The sequence below is a fragment of the Manis pentadactyla genome, chromosome 13 (assembly GCF_030020395.1).
Source record: "Manis pentadactyla isolate mManPen7 chromosome 13, mManPen7.hap1, whole genome shotgun sequence".
Classification (NCBI taxonomy): Eukaryota; Metazoa; Chordata; class Mammalia; order Pholidota; family Manidae; genus Manis; species Manis pentadactyla.
In genome coordinates, this window is record NC_080031.1 from 98,940,113 (window position 1) to 98,953,126 (window position 13,014).

At 37.3% G+C, this 13,014-nt stretch overlaps 1 protein-coding gene across 1 annotated transcript in view; it reads left to right on the forward strand.

Annotated features, from left to right (window-relative positions):
- PKD2L2 (polycystin 2 like 2, transient receptor potential cation channel) overlaps positions 1–13,014 on the forward strand; it is a 44,036-nt gene that overhangs the window by 25,279 nt on the left and 5,743 nt on the right. Inside the window, exons 12-13 of the mRNA XM_057490533.1 lie at positions 7,291–7,355; positions 7,909–7,963. Coding sequence (XP_057346516.1) covers positions 7,291–7,355; positions 7,909–7,963 — 120 coding nt within the window. The remainder of the gene's footprint in view (positions 1–7,290; positions 7,356–7,908; positions 7,964–13,014) is intronic.

The window sequence follows — 13,014 nt, forward strand, 5'->3', positions numbered from 1 at the left end:
AGAGAGAAAAAAGATCACCTACAAAGGAAAACCCATCAGGCTATCATCAGACTTCTCAATAGAAACCTTACAGGCCAGAAGGGAATGGCATGATATATTCAATGCAATAAAACAGAAAGGCCTTGAACCAAGAATATTCTATGCAGCAAAATTACCATTTAAATTTGAAGGAGGGATTAAACAATTCCCAGATAAGGAAAAGTTGAGGGAATTTACCTCCCACAACCCATCTCTACTGTGTAGTTTAAAGGGACTGCTCTAGACGGAAGTGTTCCTAAGGCTAAATAGCTGTCACCAGAGAAAATAAAACCACAGGAAAGGAAGTGGACCAACTAAATACTAACCAAATGCAAAATGAAATCAGCTGCCCACAAAGTCAGTCAAGGGATGCACAAATAATACAGAGTATGACACCTAACATACAAATAGAGGAGGAAGAGAGAAAAAAGAATCTTAAGACTGTGTTTATAATAGCATAATAAAGGAGTTAAGGTAGACTGCTAGATAGTAAAGAAGCTGGCCTTGAACCTTTGGTAACCATGAATCCAAAGCCTGCAATGGCAATAAGTACATATCTATTGATAATCACCCTAAGTGTAAATGGACTGAATGCACCAATAAAAAGACATAGAGTTACTGAATGGATAAAAAAGCAAGTCCCCATCTATATGCTGCCTACAAGAAACTCACTTCAAACCGAAAGACATACAAACACTGAAAGTGAAGGGATGGAAAAAGATATTACATGCAAACAACAGGGAGAAAAAAGCAGGTGTTGCAGTAGTTGTATCAGACAAAATAGACTTCAAAACAAAGAAAGTCACAAGAGACAAGGACATTACATGATAAAGGGGTCAGTCCAACAAGAGGATATAACCATTATAAATATCTATGCGCCCAACACAGGAGCACTGACATATGTGAAACAAATACTAATAGAATTAAAAGGGGGAAATAGAATGCAATGCATTCATTCTAGGAGACTTCAACACACCACTCACTCCAAAGGACAGATCAACTAGACAGAAAATAAGTAAGGAGGCAGAGGCACTGAACAACACAGATGCACCTAAGAGACAGCTATACAACACTCCACCCAAAAGCAGCAGGATACACATTCTTCTCTAGAGCATACGGAACATTTTCCAGAACAGACCACACACTAGGCCAAAAAAAGAGCCTTGGAAAATTCAAAGAGATTGAAATTCCACCATCCAACTTCTCAGATCACAAAGGTATGAAACAAGAAATAAATTGTACAAAGAAAACAAAAAGCTTCACAAACACATGGAGGCTTAACAAAATGCTCCTAAATAATCAATGGATCAATAACCAAATTAAAACAGAGATCAAGCAATATATGGAGACAAATGAAAACAACAGCTCAACACCCCAACTTCTGTGGTATGCAGCGAAGGCAGTTTTAAGAAGAAAGTGTATAGCAATCCGGCCCTATTTAAAGAAAGCAGAACAATCCCAAATGTGAACAGTAAAAATTCACAATTACTGAACTGGAAAAAGAAGAACAAATGAGGCCAAAAGTCAGTAGAAGGAGAAACATAATAAAGATCACAGAATAAATGAATAAAATTGAGAAGAACAATAGAAAAAAATTAATGAAACCAAGAGCTGGTTCTTTGAGAAAATAAAATAGAGATGCATTCAGGTAAAAGTTGCTCATGTTTATATTCAAGAAATTTTTACCTATGTTTTCTTCTAAGAGTTTTATGGTTTCATGACTTACATTCAGGTCTTTGATCCATTTTGAGTTTACTTTTGTATGTGGGGTTAGACAATAATCCAGTTTCTTTCTCTTGCATGTAGCTGTCCAGTTTTGCGAACACCAGTTGTTGAAGAGGCTGTCATTTCCCCATTGTATGTCCATGACTCCTTTATCATATATTAATGGACCAATATGTTTGGGTTTATATCTGGGCTCTCTAGTCTGTTCCATTGGTCTATGGGTCTGTTCTTGTGCCAGTACCAAATTGTTTTGATTATTGTGGCTTTGTAGTAGAGCTCGAAGTCGGGGAGTGTAATCCGCCCAGCTTTATTCTTCCTTCTCAGGATTGCTTTGTCTACTCGGGGTACTTTGTGGTTCCACATGAATTTTAGAACTTCTTGTCCCAGCTTGGTGAAGAATGTTGTCAGTATTTTGATAGGGATTGTGTTGAATCTGTAGATTGCTTTAAGCACATGGCCATTTTGACAATATTAATTCTCCCTATCCATGAGCATGGGATGTGTTCCCATTTATTGGTATCTTCTTTAATTTCTCTCATAAGTGTCTTCTAGTTTTCAGGGTATAGGTCTTTCACTTCCTTGGTTAGGTTTATTCCTAGGTATTTTTTTTAATGTAATTGTGAATGGAATTGTTTTCCTGATTTCTCTTTCTGCTAGTTCGTTACTGTATAGGAATGCAACAGATTTCTGTGTATTAATTTTGTAGCCTGCAACTTTGATGAATTCAGATATTACATCTAGTCGTTTTGGAGTGGATTCTTTAGGTTTTTTTGTGTACAGTATCATGTCATCTGCAAACAGTAACAGTTTAACTTCTTCCTTACCAATCTGGATGCCTTTTCTTTGTGTTGTCTCATTGCTGTGGCTAGGACCACCAGTACTATGTTGAATTGAAGTAGGGAGAGTGGGCATACTTTCTTGTTCCCGATCTTAGAGGAAAAGCTTTCTGCTTTTCACTGTTAAGTATGATGTTGGCTATGGATTTGTCATATACGGCCTTTATTATGTTGAGGTACTTGCCCTCTATACCCATTTTGTTGACAGTCTTTATCATGAATGGATGTTGAATTTTGTCACTTTTTCAGTATCTATGGAGATGATCATCTGGTTTTTGTCCTTTTTATGTGGTGTGATGTTGATGGATTTTTTAATATTGTCCCATCCTTGCATCCCTGAAATAAATCCTACTTGATCATGATGGATGATCATTTTTATGTATATTTGAATTCAATTTGCTAATATTTTGTTGAGTATGTTTGAATCTATGTTCATAAGAGTTCTTGGTCTGAAATTTTGTGGTTTTTTTGGTGTCTGCCTGGTTTTGGTATTAGGGTGATGCTGGCATCGTAGAATGATGTATTCCCTCCTCTTCTGCTTTTTGGAAAACTTTAAGGAGGATGGGTACTAGGTCTTTACTAAACGTTTGATAAAATTCAGCGGTGATGCGATCTGGTCCAGACGTTTTGTTCTTAGGTAGTTTTTTGATTACCAATTCAATGTCATTGCTGGTAATTAGTCTGTTTCTTCCTGGGTCAGCTTTGGAAGGTTGCATTTTTCTTGAAAGTTGTCCATTTCTTCTAGTTTATCCAGTTTCTTAGCACATAATTTTTCATTGTATTGTGTAAAAATGTTTTGTATTTCTGTAGTGATTTTGTATGTCCATAGTGATTTTTCCTTTCTCATTTCTGATTGTTTATGTGTGTAGACTCTCTTTTTTTCTTGATAGGTCTGGCCAGGGATTTATCTATTTTATTTTCTTGAAGAACCAGCTCTTGTTTTCCTTGATTCTGTTGTTTTATTCTTCTTGATTTTATTTATTTCTGCTCTAATCTTTATTAGGTCCCTCCTTCTACTGACTTTGGGCCTCATTTGTTTTTCTAGTTTTGTTAATTGTGAGTTTAGACTGTTCATATAGGATTGTTCTTTCCTGCGGTAGGCCTGTATTGCATTATACATCCCTCTTAGCATGGCCTTTGCTGCATCCCACCAATTTTACAGTGTTGAGTTATTGTTGTCATTTGGCTCCATATATTGCTTGATCTGTTTTTATTTGGTCATTGATCGTTTGGTTATTTAGGAACATGTTATTAAGCCTGCATGTGTTTGTGGGCTTTTTCATTTTCTTTGTGTAATCTATTTCTATTTTCATACTTTTTGGTCTGAGAAGCTGGTTGATAGAATTTCAATCTTCTTGAACTTACTGAGGCTCTTTTTATGGCCTAGTATGTGGTCTATTCTGGAGAATGTTCCATGTGCACTTGAGAAGAATGTGTATCCTGTTGCTTTGGGATGTAGAGTTATGTAGATGTCTATTAGGTCCATTTGTTCCAGTGTGTTGTTCAGCGCTTCTGTGTCCTTACTTATTTTCTGTCTGGTGGATCTGTCCTTTGGAGTAGTGTGTTGAAGTCCTAAAATGAATGCATTGCATTCTCTTTCCCCATTTAATTCTGTTAGTATTTGTTTCACATATGTAGGTGGTCCTGTGTGGGGTGCACAGATATTTATAATAGTTATATCCTCTTGTTGGACTGACCCCTTTATCATTAATGTCCTTCTTTGTCTCTTGTTATTTTCTTCGTTTTGAAGTCTATTTTGTCTGATACAAGTACTGCAACTCCTGCTTTTTCTCTATTCGTTGCATGAAATACTTTTTCCATCCATTTACTTTCAGTCTGTGTATGTCTTTGGGTGATCTGATTTTGCATCTGCTTAGTAATTAATTGTTCTACTTTCTGTACTGTGCTTTTATTTCTGTACTGTTCTACTTTCTGTACTGTAATGATATATGTAATGATGTACATTAAATATATCATCCCTTCTGGCCTGTAAGGTTTCTATTGAGAAGTCTGATGATAGCCTGATGTGTTTTCCCTGTAGGTGATCTTTTTTCTCTCTCTAGCTCCTTTTAAAAGTCTGTCCTTATCTTTGATATTTGCCATTTTAATTATTATATATCTTGGTGTCATCTTCCTTGGGTCCCTTGTGTTGAGAGATCTTTGCACCTCCATAGCCTGGGCCAGATTGGAGAAGTTTTCAGCAATTACCTCCTCAAAGACACTTTCTATCCCTTTTAATCTCTTCTTCTTCTGGTACCCTTATAATGCGAATATTGTTGTTTGGATTGGTCACACGGTTCTCTCAATATTCTTTCATTCCTATAGATCCTTTTATCTGTGCCTCAGCTTCTTTGTATTCCTGTTCTCTAATTTCTATTTCGTTTACCATCTCCTCTACTTCATCTAATCTTCTTTTAAATCCCTCCATTGTATTTTTCATTTCAGATACTCTTTTCTTTCATGATTGAATCTCATTCCTGAATTCTACCCTTAATTCTTGTATATCTTTGTGTACCTCCATGAGCATGTTTATGGTTTTTATTTCAAAATCTTTCAGGAGATTGATGAGTTTAATTTCAGTTGGCCCTCTTTCTGGTGTTTGTGGGATTTTGGGTTGAACCAGGTTTCTTTGACATTTAGTATTTGTATGTGGTGCCATCTAGTGCCCAGAAGCTCTACTCTCTGGAGCTGCTCAGCCCCTGAAGCCATGGTGGGGGTCGCAGGTGAGCAGCATTGGAGCGTCGGGAGGAAAGAGCTCTTTCCTGCTTCCCAGCTGCAGTACCTGCCTCCACTGCCATGGCCAGCGGGCCAAGCAGGTTGAACATGGGGCCTCCCTCTGGCTGACCTAGCGCAAGGGGAAGGGTAGCTGGTTTGCGAGCCGGTGCTGGCTGGGAGGAATGCGCGGCAGGCTGCATATCACAGTGGGGGGCCTAGAGCTGTTTAGCCAGCCAGGGGGGTGGAGTGCCTGAAGCTCCTGGAAGTTCCCAATCTGCTGGGCAGAGTGCACCCAATTTTGTCCACCTGCCCTTTCTCCTGGGCAAAAATCTCTGTGCAATCCTTGCCCCTTTAACAGCCCTTTCTGTTTGGAAGTCTGACTGCCTGCCTTTCTTTTTGTCCCAGAGCTGCTAGATGTGGATCCATTTTCCACAAGCAGCTGGAATCTGTCTCTCCAAGTATTCCACCAATTTTCCAACCCCACTCATCTCTAGAGCACCATATAATGGTGTAGGTTCGCACTCCAAGAGCAGATCTCCAGGGCTGGGTGTTCAGCAGTCCTACGCCTCCACCCTTTCCCCTCTCCATTTCTCTTCCTCCCACCGGTGAACTGGGGTGGGAGAAGGGCTTGGGTTCCTCCAGATCACGGCTTTGGTTAAGTCCTCCAGTTCTGTGAGGTCTGTTCTTTTCTGCAGGTGTATGCACTCTGGCACAGCCTTCTTTCCTATTGCTCTTTCGGGATTAGTTGTATTAACTATATTTTCATACTGTATGTGGTTGGGGGAGGAGGTTTCTGTCTCACCTCTCAAGCTGCCATCTTTAATCCCTCTCCTATGCTGGTAAATTTTTATAAACTAAACTCAGAACTCCATGTGCCTTATCTTCCTCACCTTCCTATTTCTGTGAACGGCAACACTCTTTTCTCAGTCATCCAGGGCTCAAAAACTTTGAGCTTTTTGTTCTTTTGTCACTTATATGGTCTGTAGCCAAGGCTTGTGAAAAGTTTATCTCTCTAGGTTTTGCTATTTGTGGAATTCAAGGACTCTTTGAATTCTAACTGCTACCGCTAGATTAAGGTCCTTAGTCCTTGTTATCCAGTCTTCTGTATAGGGATGTCTTCTGAATTGTTCTATCCTCTTCCCTATGCTAGTCATATTCTGATCCTATCATTTCTCTGCTCAAAAATTCCTGTTTCCCTGAGCCTCTCAAATTAAGTCCAATTTACCCACATATTCAAAGCCCTTCCCAGCCTCTTTATTCACTATCATGTAACTATAAAATTCTACCTTCTGTGCCTCCAGCTACATACAGTACCATCTCAGCTAATGTTCTGCGCACAGGGTTGTTTACCATGTTTGCTTTCACTCTCAACTCTGTGCCTCTGCTAATGTCATTCCCTATCCCCAGGAATATTCCCTCTGCCCTCTCATTGGCATTCTGTTGTCCCTGACAGAGTGGACTCTTCCCTGTCCTCTTGACACCTACCTCACTACAGCTGTAGCATTCATGCATGTACTGACTTGTCCATCTCAGCATAACCACAGCTCCAATCATAGCACTTTGTACAGAAAAGGTCCTGATAGCTGTGGGGTTAGAGGAGCTTAAAACTCTAGGAACCAATCTGCAAAAGGAAACTAATATATCCTCAAATGAGCTTGTGTTTTCTTTTCATCTTTTAGCTTATGATTTTAGCTATGTGCATTAAAGTGTTACCATCCTTAATGTAACAAATGATAATAATACTTCTTAAATATTATTTTTTTTCAAGTTCAAGTGGATGCCTACAAGAGAATCCCATTTCCTTTTTCACCAGCAGGCAAAAACCTTAGGTGGTGACAAGGTGAAAGAAGCATAAGCATAGCATTTGCCTCCACATTTCTTTAGGGTAGCAGTCCCTGGAGACTACCATCCCCTATTTCTTTTACCTTGACCAAAAATTAGCAATACCGGACATATTCTTGATGAACTTTTTAACTATTTTTATTTGTATCTATAGAGTTTTAATGATGCTCTAGAGAAACTCAAACTAAAGAAACCTCAAGAGGATGAAGACAAGAAAAGGTCAGATGGCTTTTCCTAAATACTTAACTTACTATTGATTACAAAACCACCAACAGCCAATGAGCTGAGTCTAAATATGTTGTCAATACGTCCAGTAGTACCTCCTAACTTGATTGTTAAGAAATTCTAAGCTAATTTAAAACTTATACAAGGCATGCCATGCTACCCAGAAAAAGCTTTAAGACAAAGCTGGGCAGGGGAGTAAAGTCCCTCTAAAAAGGTAAGAAACAACTTTAGTTTACATTAAATGCATTTACTTACCTATCAAATAAAAACTTTTTTATACAAAATCTTTAAGGACACACATTTATTAAATCATTTTGATATCAGATTGCTTCCAAACTCAGACTTTTGGCAATGTAGGATATAATGTAAACTTTTTTATAGTTAGAGATGTACTACTCTGTACAAATTTTAAGGACATTTTCCAAATAAGCATTATCAAAAAGAACAGAAATGCAGTTTAGATCCTTACTGTACATCTGATTGTATTTTATGCTGGCATTTCCCTTTTCACTGTCATATGTCTCTGATGTTTATTTTATATTTTCAGTATGAAAAGCAGAGATTTGGTTGAAGAAGCCCAAAGAGAAGGCTTTGATGAAACTGTAAGATTTTAATTTTCTCATTAAAAATCAATAGTTTTATCAGATATATGCTTACAAAAATTTCTGATTAAGAAGAAGTGTTTGCATTTTTCAGAGCAGTAGTTGCCACCTTCCAAATATTTCTCCCAGAATCTAGGTCATTTCTTGTTTAGGACAAATCATTTAGATTCAAGATGCCCCCCCACCTCTTTCTTTTTGGAGCTCTCAGCCAGATACCCTGATCCTACAGTTGTACACTCCCTGTACACAGGGCTTAGCAAGTGTACTCTACTGAGATGATTATATAACTTTTCTCTTGTAACCATTAATATGATGAATCACTTAAATGATTTTTGTTTCAAAACTGTAACATGTATATGCAACAAATGACTAACCATGTATGTCTTTAAGAAAAAATTATAATGCAGTCCACCACATACCACCACCCAAGTGGAAAAATTAGAACATTGCTTCATTGCTACACTTCTGGTTGCCCGACTCTGCAATATGCTGAGGATGAGGTCAGCAGCAGAGGGAAATTGGAGTAAGCAAGAAAGTACATCTTTTGAGGTTTCTTATTATCAAATAAGGGAATTATAAAAATGGAAAGGTTGAAGGGTAAAATTAACCTTATGGTGTTGGATCAGAATTGTACATGTATATATGTATATATGTATATGCATTTTCAAGCTCTGTCTACTGAAAAGACTAGAAACAATAACACAACTAGTTCCCAGATCTTGGTTTCCAAATACCATACTCCTCTAAAAGAAATCGGGACCTCCTTGGAGATAGGGCTTATTCCAGGGCTGGAAAGTACAAGATGAGTCTGGAATATCTTGTTGAGCTTGAAAGTATAGTACTATCTTTAAAGTAAAAGTGCTCAAAGAATGATCTGTTAAAAGCACATAAGAATCAGCTTGAAGGGGCTCCCACTGGCCAAATATGGAAATATTTAAGAACTATAAGGAGTAATGATTTATATATAATCCATTGCCTAAAATAGGATTCCACAATTCCATATTCATCTAAACATATACATGAGTATAAGTCCAAGGAAGAGTGGGACATTTCCACACCTCTTCACAAAATACATGTTAACAACAAAAAGAAAAGGAGAACTATCAGGGTGGAAAAGTCTGGCAGATATTTACCTTAATCAGTACCGGAACAAGTTGAAATCATACACCACCTGACAGAATGACAAGAAAACACAACTTCCCTCCATAACATTCTTGCCAAAGATGTTGGCATGATGGAACATCACACAAAACTAAACTGAAGGACAGTCTACAAAATAACAGCCCTATATTCTTCAAAAGTGTCAAGGTCATGAAAGTCAAGGTAAAACTGAGGAACAATGCTAGACTGAATGAGATTAAAAGACAAGTAAATATAATTGCACAATTCTGGTCTAGCTCCTTTTACCATTAAATAACAAAGTATTCAGGGACAATGGCAACATCATTTCGGCAACTTCAAATACTTTAGGAGATAAAATGTATTTGTATTGGTTTTGTAATTTTTTTATAACTTTGAGATTCTTTAAAAAAAAAACCCAGAAGAATAATTCAATGAAAGATTTCTGAAATAAAAGATGACACAAATCAATATACCGTGTACCTTGGAAAATTACCTAGAATGAACATAAGATTTATCCACGTAAAATTTGGATTTACTTACATGGAAAGGAAAATCAAATTAGCATGACAACATTCAATACCATAAATCAACAAAAGAACATCTGCAATATATGTAAGGAAAGTAAAGTAAGCCAAGGATTTTTATATCCAGCCAAGCTGTGCTTCAAATATAAAGGTTCAAACAGTTTTAAACACACAAGAACTTAGGGAGTACTGTTGTATCTCTGATGATTCTACAAGAGGATCAACTTCAGCCAAGAGATGTTTGGAGAAGTTTTGGTAAAAGGAAGGCAGAAAGTAGAAAGTAAAAAAAGCTAAGTGATTGGTTCAAACGTAATAGCTAAAAGTTACATAATTATCACTTAAGAGTTAATAACCAAGAAAAAAAACTTTAGCACATTTAAGAGTACAATATTACACAATAAGAAACTGTTTTATTGATTTGAAAACACACTTTAACATGTCTCTAATCAGGATGTGCCTTATGGTTGATGCTGTCAGACTTTAAGTGGTACCATTTTATTGCTAAGTGGTACATAAAGTAATGGTGTTATCTTACAATAGACTTCATCTCTCAGATACAATAAAATAGGGTAATATTATTAAATATAGGTGGGCAGTAGAGGACAAGGAGACGAGGAGGAAGAAATTATAAGCTAATCTTCTCAATGAACTTCTTTTGAACTTAAATAACATCATAACATAAATAAGGAGAGAGTATTGAAAGCAGCCGGAGAGAGAAAAAAGATTAATTATATGGGAAATCCCATTAGGCTATCAGTAGACTTCTCAGCAGAAACTTTACAGGCCAGAAGGGAGTGGTATGAAATAGTTAATGTACTGAAACAGAAGAACCTTCAACCATGAATACTCTACCCAGCAAGATTATCATTTAAATTTGAAGGAGAGATTAAACATTTCCCAGATGAACAAAGGGCCAGGAAACTTATAACCACTAAACCAGCATTACAAGATATGTTAAAGGGACTTCAATAGATGAAATGTTCCTAAGCCTAAATAGTTTTCATCAGTGAAAATAAAAGTAGTAGACCAATTACGTACCAAGCAAGTATGAAATTAAAACAAAAGAAGTAAAAACCAACTATTCACAAAATCAAAGTCAGTAGAAGAAGGGACATAATAAAGATTCCAGCAGAAATAAATAAAATAGAGAATAAAACAATAGAAAAATAAATAAATGAAACCAAGAGCTGTTTCTTTGAGAAAATAAGTAACACAGACAAACCCCTGGCCAGCCAGACTTATCAAGAAAGAAAGAGTACACAAATAAAATCAGAAATGAAAAATGAATAGTCAAAAATGCATACCACAGAAATACAAAGAATTATTAGAGAATTCTATGAAACATAGAAACATATACCAATAAATTGGACAACCTACAAGAAACGACAAATTCTTAGAAAAGTACAACCTTCTAAGACTGACCCAGGAAGAAACAAGAGAGTCTGAACAGACTGGATGGGTAAGAAAAACACTCCCAACAATCAAAATTCCAGTTCCACATGGCTTCACAGCTAAAATCTACCAAACATTTAAAGAGGAGCTAATGCCCATCCTTCTAAAAGTATTCCAAAAAGTAGAAGAGGAGGGAATACTTCCAAACTCATTCAATGAGGCCAGCATCACTCTAGTATCAAAACCAGACAAGGACACTGCAAGAACAGAAAATTACAGACCAATATCCCTAATGAACATAGATGCAAAATTCCTCAACAAAATATTAGCAAACGAAATTTAAAAATACATCAAAAAGATCATCCATCATGGCCAAGTGGGATTTATTCCAGGGATGCAAGGATGGTACACTTGTCAGTCAATCAACATCAGACACCACATTAACAAAAAGAAGGATAAAAACCAGAAGATCATCTCAACAGATGCTGACAAAGAATCTGACAAAAGTCCATTCATTCATGATAAAAACTCTCAACAAAATGGGCTTAAGAGGGTACATACCTCAAGATAATAAAGGTCATATACGACAGACCCACAGCTAACAGCATACTCAATGGTGAAAAGCTAAGAGCTTTTCCTCTAAGATCAACAATACAGGGATGTCTGTCTACTCTCACTACTTTCATTCACCATAGTACTGGAGGTCCTAGTCACAGCAATTACACAACACAAAGAGAAAAAAGGCGTACAAGTTGGTAAGGAAGAAGTTAAACTGTACAATTTGCAGATGACATGATATTATCCACCAAAAAACTATTAGAATAATTGGATTCAGCAAAGTTGCAGGATACAAAATTAATACACAAAAATCTGTTGTGTTCCCATATACATCCTTCTATGTTGACAAATAGTAAATGCACTAGTGGGGGTGAGGATTAATAATACAGGTTAACTGTTGAATCACTGTGTTGTGTATGTGAAACCAATATAAGATTGTGTATCAGCAATACTTAAAGAAAAAAGAAAAAAACAAAATGGGAGAAGCGAAGTCCCAATGGTAATTGTATTCATACCTGGGTAATGTTAAGACCTTTTCTAATTGAATCAGTATTTGTCAAGAATTTAATGTTTAACTTACAATGTTAATTTTTGGACATAGCTGTATAGAGGCAACCCCTGTCCCAGAATTCCCTGGGTTCCAAATACAACCCTCTCTGCACCTCTTTGTAGCAGCAACCAATTTCCCCTTGGTAATTCGGATCACTCACCTCAGCCGAGTACCCACTTCTTTGCTCGCTGGTTCAGTAGTCTGAGGAATCCCAAATGCCAGCTGGTAGTCTCTAATTCTTAAGTCAATTGTGTCCCCTGGTAGAAGCACGCTATCTATGAGGGTCTGTTTGTTTGGCCCTCCCCTGCTACCACATACTCATTAGGAAGGGCCCAATCAGACAAACGGAAACACACTAGGTAGTTCAAAAAGAGGGCATTTGCTACAGAGAATTTGTTTCTGAGTTACTAAAGGATTTTAAGGACAAGTGAACACTAACCCAGGGACAACTGGAAGAGACAGCTAAAACCTACTGGGAAGAGGTGGAGTGACTAGAATCTAGGAGCCTGAAGAAAATGCACCCAAAGAATTGCTGTTTTGCCTATGAGTAAAGGTTCTTCTTTCCTATGAATGTCAAGGAAGGCTTCACAACAAAAGTAATTAAAATGGGTCTTCTGAAGATGAGTCCAGCTTACCAGGCGCAGTCTCTTCAGTCCATATTACTAATGCATCTCAGCTACAACAGGCATGGTCATCTAGAAATGGCAGCAGGGACGACCCACTTTATTACCACATGAAAAGTATCAGGAAGTACGACAAAACATCGGTGCTATAATGTGGCCAAATGAAACTAGAAAGATTGAAAGCCATCCTTTCCTACTTCAGATATGCCCGTAAAGACACTGTCTGATCCAGTTTCTCTGACCAGAACAGCACACACTCGTTAGGGAAGCCTAGAGTATGGA